Genomic DNA, 23263 nt, shown 5'->3' with positions numbered 1-23263 from the left:
GACCCGGCCCAGTATAAACGGGTTTAAATTTTGTTCATTTTATATGCGGGAGAATGAAAGAGGAGTGTTTGGTGTGTGGGGAAAATGTGGGCAAGCGCAGAAGGTGGTGCTCCAGAGGTTACTCTTGAAACTTCCATGGGGTCCTTCACAGTGGAGGTACTTTCACTTTTTCTCTTTCCAATTTTCTCCCTCTGTCTATGTTCTTAGTCTACGGTCCAAATTTTTCTTCTTTATTTTTTAGTAAAATTAAATGGTGTTATCAATATTGTAATTTTGGGTTTAGCTGTACTACAAGCATGCGCCCAGAACTTGCAGGAACTTCATTGAACTGTCTCGCAGAGGTTACTACGACAACGTTAAATTCCACAGGATCATTAAGGTGATTATGTTCGGTTCTTCCTTGTCTTTGCGGGTGTCAAGCATCTGTTTGGATAAAATATTCTTACATTGGTTTGTGGTGTGGTTCAATTTTATGCATAGGGGTGATGTATTCTTACATAGATTCGTGTGGTTTGTTGAGTAGGACTTCATAGTACAAGGTGGGGATCCTACAGGAACTGGAAGAGGAGGAGAATCCATATACGGGTACCTTGCTTAAGCTTTTGAGTTTTGATAGTTATTAGGTTAGACTAATTTTTTTGTAGCGGCTTTATACTGATGTATGTGACAAAAGCTTAATTTTTATGCATACGACATAAAATTTAAAACGGTGACAGTTTTAGGGATCAATGAACAGATTAACTTTATCATTGTTGTTGTTGATGATGAATCTCTCGCTCATTCTCATACTCATGGTATCATGTTAACAACAGTGCAAAGTTTGAAGATGAGATAAAACGAGAGTTGAAACACACTGGAGCTGGTATTTTATCCATGGCAAATGCTGGCCCAAATACCAATGGTAGTCAGTTCTTTATTACTCTGGCACCTTGCCCCTCTCTCGATGGTAATTCTTCTGTTTCTTACTGTTTAGAATTTAGAGATAATAAGCCTCTATTGTTAAAATTTATAATTACTTGTGATTGTGGATCTTTGTTCTGTGTAACCAATTTGTTCTGTGATTGTGGAATGTGGAGAATTTTCAGCTTCAAAGGATTTTCTTTTTCAGTCCTAGTAAATTGAAAGCTAAACATGTACTTCCATAAGTAGCTTGTTAAAGGATAACTAGCTCCATTCACATTTGCATAAACTGTTAAACACTTAGAAACTAAGAATGATGAAATATCATCTCTTTCTCACTTGAGATATGAATAAGAAATTTCTAAATTGTGCATAAACTGCCCCCCTTCTTTTGCACTTTGGTCTGAATCCCGATAATCACATTCACAACCATATGAAGTGAAATATTCTGTCAGTGTGACTGCTTTATCATATCATAAAATGAAGCCTGAGGTCTCTGGAGTATCAGCAATTAGCAATTAGCAATCCCTCTCTCTTCTAAGATTTTTGTGAATGTGAGTTCACTAATATAATTTCTGCATTTAAGGTAAACACTCCTACAGTCCTACTGATTAATATGTTTATTAATTGCTAAAGTTGACTCAACTAATAGCCATGGTGGCATCAGAATGATGAACAGTTCCAATCACATTGTTCAGTTTATGATTGATTATTGTAATTCATAGCATGAAATGTATGGAATGTCAAATGATACTGAATTCCTGTTTCTGTTGCCGCCAGGAAAACACACAATATTCGGAAGAGTGTGTAGTGGAATGGAAATTATCAAACGACTTGGCAGCGTCCAAACAGATAACAACGATAGGTATGTCAAATATCTTTCAAGATAACCATTTAAAATATATATACTATGCATAGAGCCAATAATTTTGCCCATAGACAAATTTCTAAACAAGCTGGGACATTGGGGGATCATAAACCTGCTGATATTGGGTTAAGGCTTTTTCTGAATTTTACAACTTTTATTGCTATTTCTGAAATACTTTATTACAGCGAGGTCTATGAATCAAGCAAGACGAAGAAGTTATAGTGTATATTTTGATAACGAGAGTATATTTATAATAATGGGGGGTTCCATGAAAAACATAATTTTATGAAGAAATGCTTTGAACAACATGTTGAAGTAAAAATGAGGACTTTCTATGATCTTACTTTATGAAGTTGCAGAGAAAAGTATTGAAGCACCCTTTAATTTTCTGTTTCTTCAGGCCCATCCATGACGTGAAGATACTGCGTACCTCAGTCAAGGATTAGTGATGAACCAAACTAAACAAAAATGGCATTTGAGAGTGCTATGAGTCTTCAGAAGTGTCAATTTTATTTTTTTTGCTCTAATCGTCCATGTGCTGAAGACATGTTTTCCAAGACTATTTTGTGAGCAGTAGTGTTGGAACTGTTCATGGCTGGGAAAGAAATTTGAATTTTATGTAAAATTTAATCCTAATTATTAAGATAATATTAAAAACTTCAATGAGTAAACTAATTAAATTTGCATTCTAATTTTAAAAATATTTATTCATTTTGTTTTATGTATGTTTAAATTTTGTAACATTAGCATATTTTTATTTTGATCCTTTAAATAGATTAGCTTTTGTCGTATTAAAATTTTAAATAATATTATTTTTATTTAGAAAATCAACAGATTTTAATCCCTGGAAAAGTTATTCCTTTATTTTTCTTTCTTGTAAAATGTAAATTCATTTAGATGTAGGCAAATAATATTTATTTTTAAAATCTAAAAAATATGTAGGAACATCACATTCACACGATATCGTAAAATCCCATAAAAGTCACATATGAGAAGAAAAAAAAATAGTGATTTCGTACTTTCTTCGAATGGGTAAAAATAAAAATCAGTGTCTTAAACGGTGTGTATTTTTGTAGAGTCAAACGGTGGTAATTTTCTTTTCCGTTGAGTTAAACGCTCTTCTCATCGAGAATCATCTAATTTGGAAGAGTAAACCAAAGACAATATATCTTGCTTAAATTACTTTTTTGGTTTTGCTATTTGTCATAAAAGTTTAGTTTGGTCTTCAAATTTTTTGTTGTCTCAGTTTGGTCCTTATTTTCTTAAAAATGACTCAATTTGATTCTCACCGTTAGTTTGATCAGACGGTGTTAAAGTCAATGCCACGTGTCAATTTTTTAATTTTTTAATTTTTTTTAATTTTTTTAAAATTTTTTTTAATTTTTTTTAATTTTTTAGACTTGTTACTTCATAGTTGTGTCACGTGTCAGAGTGTGATGTGTGACACAACTGTGAAGTGACGATACATGTAAAAAAATAAAAAAATTCAAAAAAATCATAAATTGACACGTGGCGTTGACTTTAACACCGTCTAGTCAAAGTTAACGATGAGGACTAAATTGAGTCATTTTTAAGAAAAAGAGGACCAAATTGAGACAACGAAAAACTTGATGACCAAATTGAAATTTCATGACAAATTGAGAGACAAAAAAATATTTTTATACACTGCTGACTATGACTTTCAAAGTAATGTATTATTGTTGTTATAGTTATTATATTGAGAGTATTTCCAAATTTTTTCATAAACATTTTCGTTGGTCTTTTTATTAAATTAAAATATGTTGAAAATTTTTATTCATAGTCCCATAAAATGCATTTACTTTTAGAGTTTCAATACTTGAAAATATTAAGATTAATAACGGGTGTTGTAGCTGAACACGGCAATAATCATATTAGTGGTTCTATTATGGGAACTTGATTTAGGTTAATCTTACAACTATATAAATTTAAATCCTGCTGCTGTCAAAAGAAACTTTATCAGGGGTTTGTTTATTCCAAACTCCATAAACTTTAAAACTTGTTTTCTTGGGAAATTTTATAAACTCCTTTGGATTGGTTTTTGCACCCATACTTTTCTCCTCCACCCCCATAAATTTGAAAATTTCTTTTTGTCCTTCCATTAAATGGCAACGAAGGTTTCATGTAGCCACACATTTGTGCAATGTGTTCTGGATTAAGACCCAGGATATGCCAAAAGAGCATTTTGACAACACAGCTGAAGTGAAAATCGTTTGCATGTCAGTAGATGTCTGAGATTTAGACTTTCCATCTTTGATTATAACAAATTTTAGGTTTATAGTTTAGAAAGTTTTTAAATTGTATAATTTAAAACTCCCTAAATTTCAAAAGTGCAATTTGAAAAGGTAATTTGACGTTCAAAATATTTCACAATACAATTTTAACTTCTGAAATAAGAACACCTTCGAAATTATAAAATCTAAAATACCCTTCCATACTTTGAAATCAATTTCAAATTGTATAATAGAAAAAAAAATCTTTTAAAAACATGTCTTTAAAATAGAAAATTTTAATTGGAATCCCACAGCCCCAAAAGAAATCTTTTTGGATAAAAAAAAAATACCTAGATTATACAATTTTGAGTAAACTATTTAAAGTATTTTGAACTTAAAACATTTGACTTATGGATAATAAGATCCAAAACTACTAACCAGGTTCTACAAATTGAATTTTCGAAATCAAGAAATTCAAAATATACACCACAACTGATAAAAATAACCAAACATAAATTTTGCACTCTCATCGTCACAACTGCAACAACAATAATGGTGATGATAAGAATTGATGGTGACAATGTGAATGGAAGTGGGAGCAACAATTGGTGACAAAGACAAAGCAATGAGAAAGTGTAGAAAAGATGAAATAGAATTAGGTTTTTGATTACTTAGGGTCATTTTTGTCTCCTACATACACCCCACAGTGTGTGGGAGAAAACCATGGCAGTGCAAAAAGCAATCCCCCATAAAACCAGCTATTTCGCGCCCACAAAAAAAAAAATGCCAATTTCAAAAGCAGTAAAAACAAATTGCCACGCTCTAATCTATTAAAATCAACGGGAGGAATATCCAGCAGGCAACGGCTACCAAAAAACATGTGTTACAGACTGCAGCTCAAGGTAGCTTCACCATTTTGCACATCCACCGCACCGAAGGGGCTTTTATGACTTACTTTCTATAGCCCCCACCCCCTATATGCAAGTTAACTTTATGCGATGCAATGATTGCTTTCAGCTTCTTCCAACAGCAACTATACATCATGATGGTACAACTATTGTAATCAAGTTCTACATCCTTCAATCACTACAAAAGGACTCTCGGATGAAAATCAACATTAACCTCTCTTTTTCCTTGTTTACTACCGCCATTTGATGACCCACCGTTTTCTTCGCAGCTGTCTATGTTAAGCTTTGACACGGGCATTGTATCAAATCCATTGGCCTTCACAGATCCAGGACTCTCCTCCCTTGAGTTTGCAATTCTTGATGACTCAGAAGTCTTATTTGTCAAGTCACCCATAGCAACTTCTTCTAACAATTCCATGCGTTTCAAAGATGGGACATCTCCTCTACAATACCTGTGCCACATATTTCTGTAAGTTGACTCTAGACCTAAGGTAAATTTTGCACCATCACAGAGAGGGGACTTGGACATCACATCTCGTAGACTCATTCTCAAATTATGTAGTGAGGAAATGTCAGAAGCCAACTTCTTAGCCAATTCAACGTACTCATCTTCATTTCTGGCTATCAAATGCTCCATCCCTGGTTGTAATAAGTAAAATATTCAACAACAGTCTTGCAGCTACGGCCGAAAATAAAAAATAAAATGATGCTTTGGAAAGTAAAAGCTATAAAATTTTAAAGAAATAACAAAGATAAATTATAGTTTTAGTCTCCCTTTAATGTCTAATTTACAATTCTGGTCCCAATCCTCACTTTTGCATACAATTATTTCTTTTAATCTTACATTTTAATTCATTAAATTATTTTCCATGATACCTTAAAAAAAATTTAGGTCTGGGGTTGAATTAAACAACAATAAAGGAAATAAAATGTGCAATACTGAGGATTAAAATAAAACAATGAATTTTCTAAAATATGGAAACTAAGATCACACAAAAGGACCAAAATAAGGGATTAAAAATTAAGGAGAACCAAAATTATAATCTAAGCATAAAAACATCACGGGCTTATAACAAAAAAAAAATCAGCAGGAACAAAGAGAAGCAAACACAAGCCATATCAGGTAATAAAGGAAACGTTTGGACTACAACGTTCTCAAGATGGAAGACTTGAAAGTTTCTACATGTGCGTTAATAGTTATGAGGGTTATGTTGAAATTAGAACGTTATGTTGAAAGTTTCTACATTGTGTTTATGGAAAGCAATGTACAGAAAAATTTAGCACTTAAGTTTACACAATGCAGGGGACTCTAGATTATATCAAGTCAAACCTGTGGAACTCGTCAAATGTTTAATTCCATAATGGAGCACGGTACACACGTTAACTTCCATTGATGACACTTGAACTATGTAAGGAAATAAAAAATTATTTTATTCATCACAATGCCACCAATTATATTATCATCATCTATATATGTAATAATCAAAACCTTTAAAATAAGGGAATAAAAATATGTTGGTAAATAAATAAAAGCAATGATAATCACAAAAAAAAACAAGGAATAAGAGTCATATTTCCTTCATAGAGTGAAATCTTGGGAAAGTTGCTTTGTTATATGTGTCATTAGAGGGTCACCAAAGATGACAGTGAAGGAGGAAGCGAACAAGATTGGAGGTTGCAAGGAGATTGTAAAAGAACATGATTTTATAAAGAAGGTCTATAATGAACATTCAACACTTCCATTAATTGATAGTCAAACAATTATCATGTAGGACGTTGTATTTTGAGATTTAATTTTAAAACATGTCAGCAAACGAACTAAGCTATACATGACCAAAAGAACTTTACAATCAGATTTTGCTTCATCTTTTCGACTTTAGTCTACTAACTTTTATTTGTTAGTCTATACATAGATCCATGAAACTTAACCAATTTTTTGGCTATTGAATAACATTCATTTATCAGGAAGTATTTTTCATTTTAGTCAGAAAAGCCCTCTGTCCCAGAGTAGTGCTTTTAAGTTATTTTGTTGGTCATGAAAATTAAACAGAATGTTTTAAATTGTAGATGTTTTCTTCATTTTTCAGCATACTACTTATAGATCCAAGTAGCATTTGTCCCACCACTGCTAACCCACCATAGAAGTTTTGGGGGCAGCCGCAACACTAACTGCTATTCACTACAATGGCTGAACACATAAATTAGAATGGTGGTTATGGTAGAAAACTCTAAAATTGTAGGAGAATATGCATATATTGACAATAAACAAAAATTATGAAATGCTTCTTACCAACGTTTCTAAGAAGACTAACACCAACATTGTGTGCATGTACTGAACCAGCCATGGTGACACATGGAACTCCCATATATAAAGATTCACAAGTTGTTGTTGTTCCAGCATATGGAAATGTATCCAAACTACATGAAACAAGCCATAAGTGTTTATACAATGCATCACACGATCAAACAAAGTGCAAGGAATCCTTTTATTGGAATCAGATATATATTTTTCATAGTTATCCATTTTTCTAGAAACACAAACAATCAACAACAAAATAATAGAATCTTATGATTCACTGATATTAAAACCACTGCATGTTGAAAACCTATGATATAAAAATCATAAGCACAATCTTAAATTAAATGACAGTTTTCAAGGGAAAGACTAAACTTGAGAACAAAATAGGAAAATCTGAAAACTTCGGGATTCAATGGGTGGAAAGGTTCATGAGAACAAAATAGATTGAGCTATTTCGTTGTTGAGGACTGAAGATGCCATGCAACTGATGAGATACATGCAGTGGGAACATCAGCCCAAAATTAATAAGGAGCACGACCATGGTATAAAAGAATTTGAGTTGTTTCAATAAGGTGTCTATTATTGCACTTCACCATCCCATTTTGTTTCAATAAGGTGTCTATTGTTCCAAGAGGTTTGACTAAGAATATAATGGGAATCAATGGAAGTTTGAAAAGAATGAAAGAGGTATTCATGACCATTATCACTACAGAAAATAAACAATAGAAACACCAAGAATTGTTATATGGAAAACAACTCAATGATTTTTCATTTAGAACAACCAAGAAGATTGAGGATAATCAGTAATTAAGTGAACTAAAGCAAAACGAGACAAAGCTTTGTTGAGAACACTCCTAGGAAAAAGACTACAACTATGTTTTCCTAATTGACATGACTCACAACAAAGAAAACAGTTTGGATATGGTACAAGGTGTTTAGGTTTGGCAAGGCTAGGAGGGTCCATTTGAGCAAGGATGGGAGAAGGATAATCCACCACCAAGTAAACATGAGCAAAGATCCGATGTTGATAAAGGCCATGACACTCACATTTAGTGCCAATCATCCTTCCTAAACTTTGGTCCTATAAGAAAACAAGGGCTTAAATAAAAGAATAACACAATTAACAAAAGAGGTAAGATGGCGAAGGGGTAATAAATTTAACCGAGATCAAGGGGCATAAAGGAGATTCGTCAATCAAGAGAGAAGTTGGAAGATGGACAGTATCAACACCACGAGATGGGGCTCGAGAGCCATTAAATACAGCGACAGGGGGCAAATAACTAGAAATGGAAAAGCATGAGAAAAGAGATCTATCAACATATTTAAGATCATGACATCAAAGTTGAGGATCCAAGACCCAAGCGAGATGGAGTTAATGAAACCGGTAAACAAAGGAACTAGAGGTATGACTTCCTAAAACCATTTAAAAAATTCATGGAAGAGAGTTGAAAGTTCAAAACTATCACAAGGGGGTGGCACTAGAATCAGGAGGAACAACAGGGGAAACTAAGCAACAAAGCATACCAAGTAGTGCGACCATGCAACACATAAGAGCAAACAATTGTGTGACTAAGAATGTAACAATGATCACACATGGGATATCATTTGCCCGATTTGCGAGGTTCACGCTGTAATTTTAACGCAGAGGAGTCATCAAGGGACAACTTGCACAAGACACAAGGACCAAGCAAAGTTCAATGTGGACACAGTCATAGACCCCATAATCTGGTCATAGATTGACAAATATTTTCTTGAAGCCTATACAACGTGTTCAACACAAAGAAAGTTTGTTGTTGCTTTAGTTCTTGGGTAGAAGCCACACAAGGAGGCAATATTTCATTGAAGTCTTGTAGCTGACCATAAATTTTGCCTAAGTACTCGGTCATCAAGGCATTTAGGACAATGACACTAGAGAGGTTTTGGCAAACACCATGGAGATGTTGAGTATCACGGTACATAACAATTAGGTATATTCCTAAACCCCAGCACATCTCTCATAAGCTCAAAAGGTAGGAAGGACGAATAATCGACTAATGAATGTTAAAAGCTTAGGCATCAACTTTGGACCACCGTGGATAATCTTTTTCATTAACTAAAGTGGCCAAACAATAACAGCTGAAACAGTGGCCAAACATGCTGCCACACATGACGAATTATGCCGATGCGGGAGAGAAGATTAATAGCAGTGGTCCCTTAGGCAAAGGGACTTCGATTGGGAGTCACTAATCGAAAAGCTAAGAACTACATCACAAACACAATGGTGCAGCAACAATGGTGGAAAACAGCCAGAAAAAGTGCACAATGAAGAGGCAATGCCAAAATTGGAAGAGACAATTTCTGGAAAAATACAGACATCAATGGATATAGGGTCCACTAAGAGGCCAGGCCATGGATTAGAATTAGGCTCCAGATACCATATAGAGATAAAAGATAAGGAGTCATATGATAGAATCCTTCTATGTCTAGAGCACAACAAAGGAACATCATGTGTGTGTGCGAGCGCACCCACAAGTATGTGTGCATAGAATTATTCAGCGATGGGCCCAGGCCCGCCGTATAGTAAAATACATCTAGCAAAAACAATACATGCTATCAACACATAAAATATGCACACCTTAGAAAATCTGAGTGTGAGCAAGATCATAAACACTCAAGGAATACATAATAGAGATATTACCTGATGTCCATTAGAGAATAGGCATGCATATGATCATGGTTAAGAAGAATAAGGGGCAAAAGATCAACACGTAGCGGTTCTAAGCCTAACTGCTCTAGTGTTGAAAGGAATCTTTGCCGCACGCTATCACAACAAAATGGTTTGCATTTTACCACAAGGCGGGAATTTGGAATTGCACACAATATCCTCGCCCAAACCTTCAATACCTTTGGTGTAATCTAAAGAAAAAGAAGTACACACATCAGAGAACACGACTTATTATCTTTAACAATTTGCCCTTGGTAAATGAAGAGAAAATACATAACGTTTTTTTAACATAATTGATACCTTAGCAAGATTGTTGAAACTACCAAATGTGATGAAGCCATTGGAAAGTGCTGGAGTTGCAGAAACAGGGCCAGCCTCAGGGGAAGGGGTGTAACAAAGGAAACATTCTGGCAATCTAACCAACTCCTCGATGTGTCTATAATTAAAAAAAAGTACTCTAAGAAAATAAAAAATAACAGGAGTTGTATAAAAGTGTTATAGTATAGGTCAATGACAAGAAAGTACTGAAGTTCTTGAAGAGATCTACTTCTGCTTTGTTTCAGGAGGGTCTGCCAGAGAATCAGTGATTCTATAATCAATCGTAGGCAATCCTGTTGTATTGGGATAACCAATCCAAGTCACCTGCTTGCAAAGGACACAAGTTACAATTTGCATGAGGTCAAATAAATACACAAAGCACAAAATAATAGCAAATGACATAATGAATGTTGCTATGAATGATACATACCACATCATATAACTTGATAACTAAAATATTAGTATTGCATACATACATTGAGATTGCTGTATGTTTCATTCAAATAAAAAAACAAAGATGCATATACTTGATATATATTCAAAATTAATTTACTTGGTGTGTGTGTGTGTAAGCATGTAAGCATGCATGTAAAGACATCATCAGGATTTCCTTGCAGGTCATCAAATATGAACAAATTTAAGTAATGCAAATTGACTGGTTGTGGAAAGAGTTGCTCAAGCTTCAAGGGACAGCACTCAAAATGGGCACTGCTTACCACAAAGAAACTAATGGTCAAACAAAAGTTATCAATTGCTATTTGGAGACCTTTACATGGAAGACCTGTTTCATGGAAGACCAACCACAGCTGCGGGTGGATTGGCTTTCATGCTGGATATTGGTATAACACCAATTGTCATGCTTCCAAAAGGAAAACACCTTTTAATGTTGTCAATGGCAGAAAACCTCTTCCGATATGAATTAATAAGACTGGAAGCTGTGAAAAGGGAGTTGACAGACAGAGATGAAGCTCTCTACTCTAGAGGAGGTTGCTCTGTGGCAGTAGGAATCATCATCCTGCTGTATTTTCTATTTCATTTTTAGGAATAATACATAATTTTTCTCATTATCCCTGTTTAATCTTCTACATTTTGGATCTCTAACATAAACACGGCTCTTAACCATTCAATTTGAAAAAATTAAAATCTTATTAATTCACAACATTTGAGAAATGAGAAATGAGAAGTTTATAGTTAACAATCAAGCTGCAGCATCCAAAAACATCCAACTAAACAAAGATTAAAAGGAAAACATAGACAAAAGAATATATAGTAACCATGGATAAGAAGTTACAAGCTGAAAAACAAAGAAATCGAGTTATACATAAATATGATTAAGTCTAAACACACCTGAACCGGTGCAGGCCGACATGCCATCATTCCCAATTTATTGTTTGCAGTATGACCGGTAAGTTCTACCAAAATATCAACTTGATCTTCTCTAACCATGTCGGCGACCTTCTTTTCATCAATTCCATAAATATCTTTCCAGATACCACCCTTCCTTGTAACTTTCTCTCTAAATCTAATGGTTTTTGCATCTGCCTACAACATGCAAATCAATTCCAAATTATGTGAAAGTCAAGAAAGGTGAAGTACTAAGATGTATGCTATTACAAATTCAATAGACTGCAAAGTATGTTAATGTAACCAAAGTCAGAATGTTAACCCCGCTAGCTATTAGTGCTGAGCCATCTCGAAAATTGGTTGTTTGGTAAATTGTAACAGCTGATTCCATGAAAACCTATTCCCGATTCTCCCAAAAAGAACTGCTAGGTTATACTTACGTTTGGCTTAAGATAAAAATAAGAGGTTAAAAATAAGTAAAAGTTGTTTATTAACTTTCACTTTTTCTTAGTTTGATATTTTACCTCCTGTCTTGGGTCTTGACTTTATAGGAATATATATGGCCTTCCTAAGTTTAGGTTTGGCTAGGCATTGGGTGTTACGTGTTAGCTTGGTTTAGTCTTCAAGTGAATTTACTTTTGGCAAGGGTTTTGGTGAGGTACACCCATGTCTTTTGTATTCCCTTTTTCGGTGATATGATTCTCTCATGTAATGGCCTATGATTGTAGAGCTTTGGGGTGTCAACCCAATTGGGATTGTAAAGTCTCATGGTAATGCCTAGCATGCATTTATGAAAAAAAAAAAAACATGACTATCAAGGTCAATAACTCATACAACTTGATGCACAAGCATTACGCTTTTGTTCCGTATAAGCCCCCACACACAAAAAAAAATAATAATAATAGCAAGCGAGGCAGGGACGGACTAGGGACTGTGACAAATGAAAAAATTTTCAAAACAGTGAATTTGGAAAAATGCATATAATTAAAAAGAGACTTGACTGATGGAAACTTGAAGGGGGAGGCAGAAGTCTATTAAGTTAGGTAGAGTTCAAGCTTTAAAAGTTTGAAGAAACTGAACAAATAAGGTAAAGCGAAAAAAACAAAAACAACGCTAAAAATGACTTGTTACAAGAATCAAATAGGGATTGTAAATAAATGTTATGCTTAAGCTTTGACTTAAGACTGAACATATGATAAAAGAGATTAAGAGATTGATTATCTCACAGCTGATCTTCGTTATATATAAAAGCAAATTACACCAGGAACACCAAAAGGTACAAGAAAAACATATCTAGGTAACTAATGTTAATAAGTAAACACATCCTAAGCAAAACATATAACAGTTTCCAAATACAACTACAATTACCTATATTTAATAACTTTTCTAACACTCCCTCTCAAACTTGAGCATACAAATTGTATGTGCCAGGTTTGGTACAAATAAACTCAATTTGAGGTCCTCTCAAGGATTTTGTTAACACATTTGCAAGATGATCATCCAACCTCAGTACAAATTTTCTTAGATAACAAATTTTCCTGAATAAAATGATAGTCAAGTTTTATGCTTAGTCCTCTCATTGAACAATGGATTGGAAGCAATGTGGAGAGCAAGTTGGTGATCACAATACATCTTTGTTTGTTGGATCTCACAAAATTTTACTTGTAAAAGAAATTGTTTCACTCATACAAGTTCACAAGTGAGACACATAATTGCCCTATATTCAGTTTCAACACTACATTGAGCAACCATATTTTCTGTCTTGTTTTTACAAGAAATAATCATTCCTCCAATAAGAACACAATACCTTATAGTAGAGCGTCTATCCATAGGAGATCATGTCCAATCAACATCACAATACCCAAAAATTTGGGTATTCCCTTTATCTTCATACAATAGAATATAACCACAATGGAAGGCTTTTTTACTGTGAAATATCCTAAATCAAGTTTCAAGGTTCCATTTTATATTTCAATTGGCAAGCAGCCAATATATCAGACACTTGTTGCTCAACAAACCTTTGCTCAGTAAAAATTACGAATATTTTAGAACTGTAAATAACCTAACAAATTAATTATGATCGAAAAAAAGAAACCATAATGGGGAATGAAACCTAAGACCAATTTTCTTTTCTACTGATGATTATATTTTATATTCAATATAAATATATATTGATCCATCACAGTTTTCCTATTGGAAAGCAGTACCAATAACTAACTGAACCACAGAAGAAAATTCTTCCAATGGGTCATGTGGGTTTCCAATAAGGTAAACAATTCCAAAAGAAAGTATTTCGATCTCCTAGACCATAGACTGAGAATCTTTCACCAACTAATAATTTTTATGGAGAACAAAAAAAAGTGTTGGTTAAGGACAAGAAAAAGCAAACCCTTCCGACATTAGTTTTACATTTCCAATATTAAAGGAGGTGAAACATTAACAAACATGCATCTCTGTAAGCCAACCAACAATGAATTTTATTCATGCTTGAATTTCAAGAGAACAAGAGAATATATGTCATGTCAGAAGCTTTGAAATTGCATTAATAGGTTATATTGCAAGTTGTGTGTGGGTTCACAATTGATACCTTGACAACTGCAGAATAAACAATCACTTTGAAATTGGAGTAGTCATGATAGACAAGAGGTGCTTCGATGAAATATGAGACAGAATGGGTAAAATAATCAGGCGAAACGTAGCCTATCACAAGGGGTCGGTCAGGATCTTTTGAGTTAACCCATGATGTGTAACGTGGATATAGTCTCATGAATCGCCTACCCCAGTTCCTGCATGTAAACATTTGATCCATTATAGTTTACAAGTTACATAATCAATTTTTGCACAAAAAGTATATTGCTACACAAGAACTGTAAATTATCCTTCATTAAAAATAACATGGAGCAAATAGATAACATAGGAAGAATTATGTACAAATTCAAAATAAAGTAACATAATATTAAACATTTCCTAAGGGTTTATGTTCAACATAAAATGGAAAATTACTATTCTGAAGTCACAGGTATTATCCCATCTTGCTACTCTTTAGGTATCAAACTAACACATTCCTTCGATGCTAATAGATATTTGAGAAACCACAGAAAACAGTTTATATCACAATGACCAAGGTAAGTGATCACAATGCTGTAAAACAATGCATTCAACTTAAGAAAGGATAAAAAACATTTCCCTCAAAAATTTGTGAACAAAGTATTTTTGAGCTTAGAAGTAGATAACCACCAAACTTTTGGTCTTCAAAAAACTTAACTAAGCTTTGAATTTATAATTTTGTGTTACTTTCCTAACTAGCACAACCAATCTAGAAACGCATGTTACTTGTTTATTCTTTCATGCTTCAAACATAGATACAAGTACGGGACCACTGCAAATAAAATGGTAAAAACCATGCAGAAAGCAGACGATAACATGTATCTTTTTCCAACACCTAAGGAAATTACACGTCATTAAAAATTTATGTGAAATCAATGGAGTTAACTAAATACTACCAATGATAAAAACTCAAGTATAAAGAAGTTCATTAGAGAAAGCTGTAACCTGTGAACCTCAAAAAGTGTGTCATCAATTCCTTCATCTATGTAATTCATTGCAAGTAAGCGGTTCTGCATAATATGGTACAAAATGAGACATTGTATACAGGGGATAAAAGCTCCAAAGATCAAGAGATAACTTTAGCAAAAGGACAAAATACATTCATCCCCCCATTGTATCAGAACCTGATTTTAATGTGTAAAAGAATCAAATTATGGCAAAATATTTGAAATTGAACAAATAAAAAGGTTACTCTCGATACTAGGCTGATGTAACTAGGCTCTCAGCATTACCAATGCATAAAGTAAAGACAATTACAGAACAATATATATAGACATAAATATATGTATATAACGTCATAGTTTAAACTCCTAAAATCCTCTGTACAAATTTAAATATTGGAAGTACTATTAAGGCCAGAAGAAAAGATTAAAAACATCAGGATTGCGACACTTAATTTTAATTGGTTACACCAAGACGGTATTTACTAAGAAGTACAAAAAAAGTAAGTACAATCCAAATTATATTCATTTCCATACCCAACTTTCCTGGATTCCTAGAATGTTCAATCCATACCAGAAATTTTAACTAGATTGGAAAAAGCATAATTCTGGTCAGGAGAAAATAGTAAAAGCACTTCCGAATTTGACCATTTAATCTTAATTTGGCCATTTAACTCTCTAAAGGGATTTCCATGCCCACTGCCATTGATTCCTAAACTAGTCAATACCCCCACCCTTCACAACAAAGCAAAAGATTCCCAAAGGATGAAAAATCTTGGATATATATAATTGCATGTTGGTCTTATATGTCGTGAAACAGAAACAAACAGTGTACAGTAATCAAGATTCAAAAGTATACTTCTCACAGACCAATAGATGTCCATACTTTCTCTGCACACAAAGAAGCAAGATTTACAAGTACTCATTCTTGTTCCCTTGCCCTTCCACAACTCAATATTACCCTTCCATTGTCTCAGTACAGCCTTACGTTATCCATAAAATATTACTTAACGCTTTGTTTAGTTCTGGTCATGGAAAGATGTAGGGCAACTTTGTTTTGTTCTAGTCAAACGTTAGAAACATTACACATTTATTCCAGAAAGTTAACCTTTTAAACAGCAATTTTATTTTATCACTTTACAACCAATGTCCCAAACTAGAAGCTCACTCTCTCACAAGAAAACTTAACCTCAATACCCTATATCATGGTAACTATTAATATGCATACATAATAGGCACCACCATAATAGATCTAGTTTAAGTTGAATACTAGTTCATATATAAACCTACTCCTAACCGAAGATGTGGCGTTATGCTTTAATGCATGATTGCACATGTCTAAACAATTTACAGAACACAAAGGACGAAATGATCACCCATTATGCACCACACCTGACCAGCATTCCGAGAATCAGGATCAATCTTAAGACATTGCTCATAAGCATTAATTGCTCCAGTTATATCGCCAGCATCCCTATAAAGAACTCCTGCACAAAAATAGAGAAGATAAGCATATGACAAAAGGACGTACTCAGAACTTTTCACTGCCATATCCCTTCTGCAAAAACTCATTTTTGTAATTTTTGTAATTAAATATAAAGGAAAAGACGGTAACAAACACACAGTTACATTAAATCTTTCAAAACCACTGTAGGACATTATATTGCTCCAAATAATGTTTCAAACCAATTTTACTTATCTTACCTTTGCTTCAGCAACACTAATATCATTTCAATATAGGAATTCTTTTGGTTTACATTATTCAAGATATGATTTATAACCAGCTACTTGGTTAATCTCTAGGAACAATATCAATTGAATAACTACTTAACTACAACAGAGAAGACCCAACCAATGAGAAAACAAGCATAATTATAGTATTCAAGCATTATTTGCCATAATCTTTTGCGACCATGATAGAAGTTCAAAATGGAACTCAATCATAATTAAACTCCTGGGAGAAGCAAGCACACCACTAAAAAGTTAGTCGAGCAAGAGCCTTGATAAACCACGCATCTAAATCCCATAATTCCAGTGTAGGGCTCTAGTCCCATTCCATGCAATAGATCCTAACACCACACAACTATCCATATCTCCCATACCCATGCAGGCTAGGTGTGCACTATCCTTTTGACTAGTCCGAGGAGAACAAACAATATTATCAGTGTCACTACCCGCACCTCTCATTTACAGCTGAGAGACATGATTTAAATAATTTAATATAATGGATAAAAACATCAGTGATACATGGCCATTGAACTGACTCATAGCAACCAGCAAACGTAGAGAAATATGAATCAAATAATACAATTCACATCTGATTAAAGAATAACCTAGTCTAGATTATGCTGGTAAGTTGTCATTCGTAAATCTGCACAACCTTAACTATGACAATTACTACTAAATGCAGTCAAACACAATAACCAAACAAATAATTACAGAAAAGATAATAAGACCTAGGTTATTGTATGCTTCTGCATATGTCGGATTTGCAATGATAGCTTTCTCAATCATACTTGCAGCAGCATCCACTTTACCCTGGAGAAAAAAGGAAACATTATCACTTACTGTAGATATTCGACAACTCACAAAATTCAGTAATTATGCAAAACTTAACCTGGACAGTGTATACAACACCAAGATTATTCAACGACTGTGAAAAATTAGGTTTGATTGACAAAGCAAGCTGCAAAACAAGAATAATAAATCATTAAAAATTTATGCAATCCAGCAATGCTCAAACAAAATGAGAAGGTCATCACGGCTACCTGGTAGCATTCTACTGCTTTATCAAGGTTTTCACGATCTTTGTATATAACACCGAGATTGTTACATGCTTCCGCACAATGTGGATTAAAGTGAAAGGCGAGTTCATAGAATACAATGGCCTAAATTGTAGATTGAATTTCCAACAATATAATTAGTATAGACTAATACACACATCTGTCATATCATAATAAAACATGTGCAGAAGTGTGATAGAATATAGGCATGCCTGTACTCAACGTACCATATCAAACTTAAGCATCTCACCATAAGCAACCCCAAGATTATACATGGCATCAGCATAATGCCAGTTGTAATACAAAGCTTTCTTATATAAAGCCACACCTTGGTTGATGTCCCCCTCCAATTTAACCTATAAACCAAAATAATAATCTTAGTAAGATAGAAATGATTCAAAGATGTATCTCGTCGAGGATGGGAGGAGAACAACAGAATGGAGCTTCAATTATGTGACCACCATAGGGGACTAGAAGGGTCAAATATATGCAGCCTCCCTCCCACCCCAAAACAAACAAAAAAGCAAGTGACGAGGCTCTTTAAGACACCAAGTCACAAGGCGGAAACTTACTGTTGTACCAAGGAAATATAGGAAGTAGGAACATTAAATGGAAAGTAATTACGGGTCTGAAGCCATTACTTTGGATTTTACAAAATTGTTTAATTTTCAGCAAACAAAACAACTACTTGTATTTCCTCAAAGCCCCTTTAAAATTAAGATGAAATAAGTTAAAATGCTAGTCATTAAGCAACAAACCCAACGTTTCCATTTCAACCCTACCAAACACAGAACTTTACATTGCATCAGAATCATTTTTTTACATGACAATCTTCATTACAAATTTACCACTATTGCATTAAGATATTAGCAATAAAATGCCTCTATACAAGTTCTATTTTAGTTGAAAATAAAGATGTAAAAAAATAGCTATTGCATAATTATCATTACGTAGAATTTCAGATGTGTCACCTTCGTTCCTAAATCTGTCAAAGCTATAGCCATATTATTCTTTGCAATCTCAAAGTTAGGTGATACAGTTAAACACCTGCCACAAAACATCACCTGGTTATAAGACCCAACAGTAAAAGTCAAGTCAATAAAATAAATTAACAAATAAAATTTAAATTATTACAGGTTCTTGGATCAGAAAAAAACACCCAGCTCAAGATATAGAGTACCTATCATAACAAGAAATAGCTGAATCCAAGTCACCACGATTTTTATAAATCACACCCATATTGCAATATGCTTCAGCATAAACTGGCCTCTCTGCTGCAGCTTTTTCATAGAAGGTGAGGGCCATGTCATATTGCATCATTTCTGAATAGACCACACCGAGATTGTAGTATGCAGGCTGAAAAAGCCATAGAGTATAAAAATATATATCATGCAAATTAAAATCTATACAAAATTGGTAGCTTTAAAGATAAAAGCAAAGTATTCAGAATACGAGAAAATTACAGCATAATGTGGATCTACTTTGAGGGCTTCAAAATATTTTTTAATTCCTTCCTGAGTGTTTCCAGCAAGCTTTGTGTTGGTACCAATATCTGTTAACACAATGGCAAGGCATTCAGCAGCTGCTCTGTATGAAGGATCCACTCGTAAAGCCTTCTGATATGACTGTTCCAAGTAAATAACTTCATTAACAGAAATAAATTCCACATAAATTTCAACTTGTAGAAATACTAGCATGGTACAGATCAATTTGTATACTGTGAAGCTTTGACTTTGAATTATGAGATACATGGATGAATAAGTGTAGTTCAGTGTTATTAATGAGAATCACATGATTCAGCAATTCATTAGTTTTTTACCTTTCATCAATTCTAGTTCTCATTAAAATGATTGAAAGCCAGATGAGTACATCATTGCAGTGAGATTGAGAATATAAACAAAATTGGGTAAAAATAGGCAAATTGGGCAATGTGAAAGTGAGAAAGACTTGCAAACCTATGCCTCAAGATTTTTGGATTGAGTGTAGTATCAAGTTCACTAGTGTAGTTCGCTAGTGGCTTATTAGTGGAGATATTCCTGGTATTTTTACCACTCACCCTTGGATTCCCAACAAACAAACCACTAATTGAAGAGGAACTGGAAGAGTACTATTATGCGCACCCTATTTGATATTTCACTGCTCTTTTTTACTCTTCTGCAACGGGGGTTTCATTTCACTCCATTAATCACTTATTCCAGGCACTATATTGAGTAATTTAAAATTGGTACATTGAACAATACATTATCATGCATATATGATATAGTTCACACTATTTTTTCATTATGTTATTGGAAATTACAATTTGATATTGTTAACATTTCAAAAAAGAATCAATTGCAATTAAGGTAGGACAGCCAGCCCAGTAGCAGACAAAAATTTCAGTCATGTCATAGCATAAACTGCCATAAATATCCTAGTTCATAGAACACAACATTATCTTCCCACTAATATGTATATTTGTATGTATATCTTAAAAGATTAACTTTAAGACTAATTCAACCTCACAAAATAAACTCATAAGATGATGTTTGCCCTCATTTATATACTATAATTTGATCATATTTCTAATCAATGTAGAATCTCCAATATACCCCTGTACACCCAAAACTAGACATCTCCACTCGCAATAATAGATATTTAGGGATAGTCCAATAATAACTTGATACCAAGTGTCATGATAAGTTCTAACAAACCTCACTATGATATGTTTTAGTACCATTTTAGAAAATGAACTATTAAGTCTAACCCACACTTAAAAACTGACTTATAAAATGATATTTTCACCCGGTTAATGCTATAATTTGATTATAGATCTAGTCCACGGGGCATATCCATCAATATATATAACACTTACATTTAGTACAACTTCATTCAGTATAACACACTTATGTGCGGCATTATGACTTTGAGAACTTCATAACAAGTACATATCCAGAACACAATAAGACTGTCATAGCATAAACAAAGCTACATTATAAGCCACAGTGAATCTTTTACAGCAAATAACCCAGCATATGAAGAGAGACGGCGTCAAATCAACAAATAAACCTTTTACAACCTCGAATTCCGACTAGTAAAAATACAACCTCTGAAAAGAATGGGAAAATTTAGCGGTGATAAAACACATCATCCACATTGCTAACAGTTGATCATTCTGAAGAAACAATACAAAAGAAAAGAAAAAGAACGAAGCAACAATATCAGCAACCAAAGTTATTAAACAGAGGTAGGCATACCTCAGCAGCCTCCACCAGGCGACCATCGTCCTTATACAAAATGCCGCAATGTGTGAGAGCACGAGCATTTTGAGGATCCAGCTTGATAGCCTCAAAAAAACTCTCAAACGCAAGCCTTCCCTTATTCTGCATCTGAAGGCATATCCCTTTCCCAATGAGCGCCTCCACATTTGCACCATCGCTCTCCAAGACACGCTCGTAGATAACAAGAGCGTCAGCAAACTTGTTCCTCGAACGCAAGACGTTCGCATAAGAAACGCTGTCGTTCCCTTCACTACCAGCAGAACCACTAGACTCCAAAAACCCGTTGTTTCCATTTCCCGCTAATTCCCGTTCACTCCCACTCCCGTCGCTATTCTCCGCCCCTGCCATCTGCAGAAACAAGAACAAAAAACGGAATTCGCAATTGCAGCGACTATGTCAAGAAATTGCACAATCACCATTGTGAGTCTATAGGAAAATAGTCAGAATTCATGAACACAAAATCGATCGCAGCTGAAGGTGAGAGGACGAACCCTAGCGAAGAAAGAAGCGGCGGAACTGTCCGGCGGTGGAAGCGGAGGGAGCCAGAACCGATAAGATTGAAGAAGCGAAGGTTTCGAGGAAGCGATTAGGGTTTTGCGAGTGCGTGTGAGGGAGCAGAGTGAATAGAAACAGCGTACATAGGGAGTGTTATTTATTCAAAAGAGTAAAACTAAGAGTAAAGCGTTCTTCATCACGCTTTAGTGTAATGAAAAACTTAATCGGTTGGAGAGAGAAAGAGGTAGTCAAAGTTGGCAACTCAGCATACAAAGTAACTAACTCTCTGTGCCTCTAACAAGCCAAGTTAAGCCAAGTTGGATGTGTACCAAATAAACTCGGAGCTCTTTCTACAAATACACGTTCGTTGAACCGTTATAACACACCCACACCGTGTAATGTTTTATAAAAGGAAAACATAGCCCATTAAACCGTTATTGGAAGGAATGGTATAAAAGTTTATCCTGTAAATATGAAAAATATTTTTTAACAATTCAATTTTGACAATTTTCTCTTACAATCTGGTATAATATCTTTTAAGTGACCTTATTTTTTTATTTTTTTATTTTTTTATATTTTAAAACTATTCAAAAGATGTCATGCAAAATTGCAAGATAAATTTGTCAAACTATTATTGTCCTATAAACATATAAGAGATTTTGTAGATAGATATTTGAAATTTTTGTTTTTTTTATTCTCTAGTTTTATACAAGGGTTGTGATGGTAAGTATGTAGTTTGTACTAGTTGTTCACCACATCAAATTCAATTTGAAAAATTATGCTTTTTTTTAGAAAATTGCATGAAAATCACTTTGCATCCAAATCATTGCTATAGTTGGGAAATTTAAAACAAATATAATTAAAAAATATATATAATAAAGAGAATGGTTATGAATAAGAGATAAATAAACATTAGTTAGGAAAGATAAATACGATACAAAATTTCCTCTTTAGTAGAATGGTCAATGTGCTTAATAAACATTAATACCTATTTATAAAATTTATAATATTTTTTTTTGTTTAATTACTTGTTTTAGTCCTATATCGATTGGAACGTTTCACGTTGATATTTGCTCTTAACAAAGTTTTAATTGTGTTATAACTTTTAAAAAATATTTAATTGCATTCTAATTTTTGAAAAAGGTGTTTCAATTATATACTTTTCAAAAACAAATTTACTAATGGCATTAACAACATGCCACATGTGAATATAGTGTTCTATAAATTACTTTTAATATTTTTTTTTGTAAAAATTTTTGTTGTCACGTGTCAGGTTTATGCTGCGTCCTGTGACATTATAAATGTCATGTGACAAAAAATTCACATATTAGTATCGGTGTCTTAATTAATTAATTAATTAATTATATATATATATATATATATGTGTGTGTGTGTGTGTGTATATCTTTGATTCAACTTAATTCCTACATATGTCTAAATTGAATCAGAAAGACACATGTAAGGACTGAATTGAATCAAAGAAACATATATATGACTCACTTGAAATCAAAAGATGACTCATGATTGCGTCTAGTCACGTAACACTAGTAATGTCACATGTCACACCAGGAACCTTATAAGTGGCAACAATTTTTTTTCTACAAA

The 23263-nt window shown here is 33.8% G+C and overlaps 2 protein-coding genes across 2 annotated transcripts; one reads left to right on the top strand and one right to left on the bottom strand.

The window, feature by feature from the left end:
• Window positions 1-28: 28 nt before the first annotated feature.
• LOC114172931 (Cyclophilin-like peptidyl-prolyl cis-trans isomerase family protein) lies at window positions 29-2479 on the top strand. The gene is made up of 6 exons (XM_028057118.2): window positions 29-156; window positions 284-379; window positions 524-585; window positions 813-946; window positions 1681-1765; window positions 2169-2479. The coding sequence occupies exons 1-6, from the start codon at window positions 85-87 to the stop codon at window positions 2212-2214; spliced, it is 495 nt and encodes a 164-aa protein (XP_027912919.1). The 5' UTR covers window positions 29-84; the 3' UTR covers window positions 2215-2479.
• Window positions 2480-4644: 2165 nt separating this feature from the next.
• Window positions 4645-21963, bottom strand: SPY (Tetratricopeptide repeat (TPR)-like superfamily protein). The gene is made up of 18 exons (XM_028059430.2): window positions 21655-21963; window positions 21140-21511; window positions 19367-19528; window positions 19084-19259; window positions 18875-18950; window positions 18131-18259; window positions 17889-18008; window positions 17738-17806; window positions 17577-17658; window positions 16513-16607; window positions 15125-15189; window positions 14160-14358; window positions 11576-11770; window positions 10458-10552; window positions 10211-10346; window positions 9884-10101; window positions 7198-7325; window positions 4645-5546 (listed from the first exon to the last, which is right to left on the bottom strand). The coding sequence occupies exons 2-18, from the start codon at window positions 21509-21511 to the stop codon at window positions 5086-5088; spliced, it is 2778 nt and encodes a 925-aa protein (XP_027915231.2). The 5' UTR covers window positions 21655-21963; the 3' UTR covers window positions 4645-5085.
• Window positions 21964-23263: the final 1300 nt, after the last annotated feature.

This window comes from Vigna unguiculata, chromosome 1 (genome assembly GCF_037176805.1).
Source record: "Vigna unguiculata cultivar grain cowpea cultivar isolate G323 ecotype 2 chromosome 1, ASM3717680v1, whole genome shotgun sequence".
In the NCBI taxonomy this organism is placed as follows: domain Eukaryota; kingdom Viridiplantae; phylum Streptophyta; class Magnoliopsida; order Fabales; family Fabaceae; genus Vigna; species Vigna unguiculata.
This window is presented reverse-complemented; position numbering and strand designations above follow the sequence as displayed.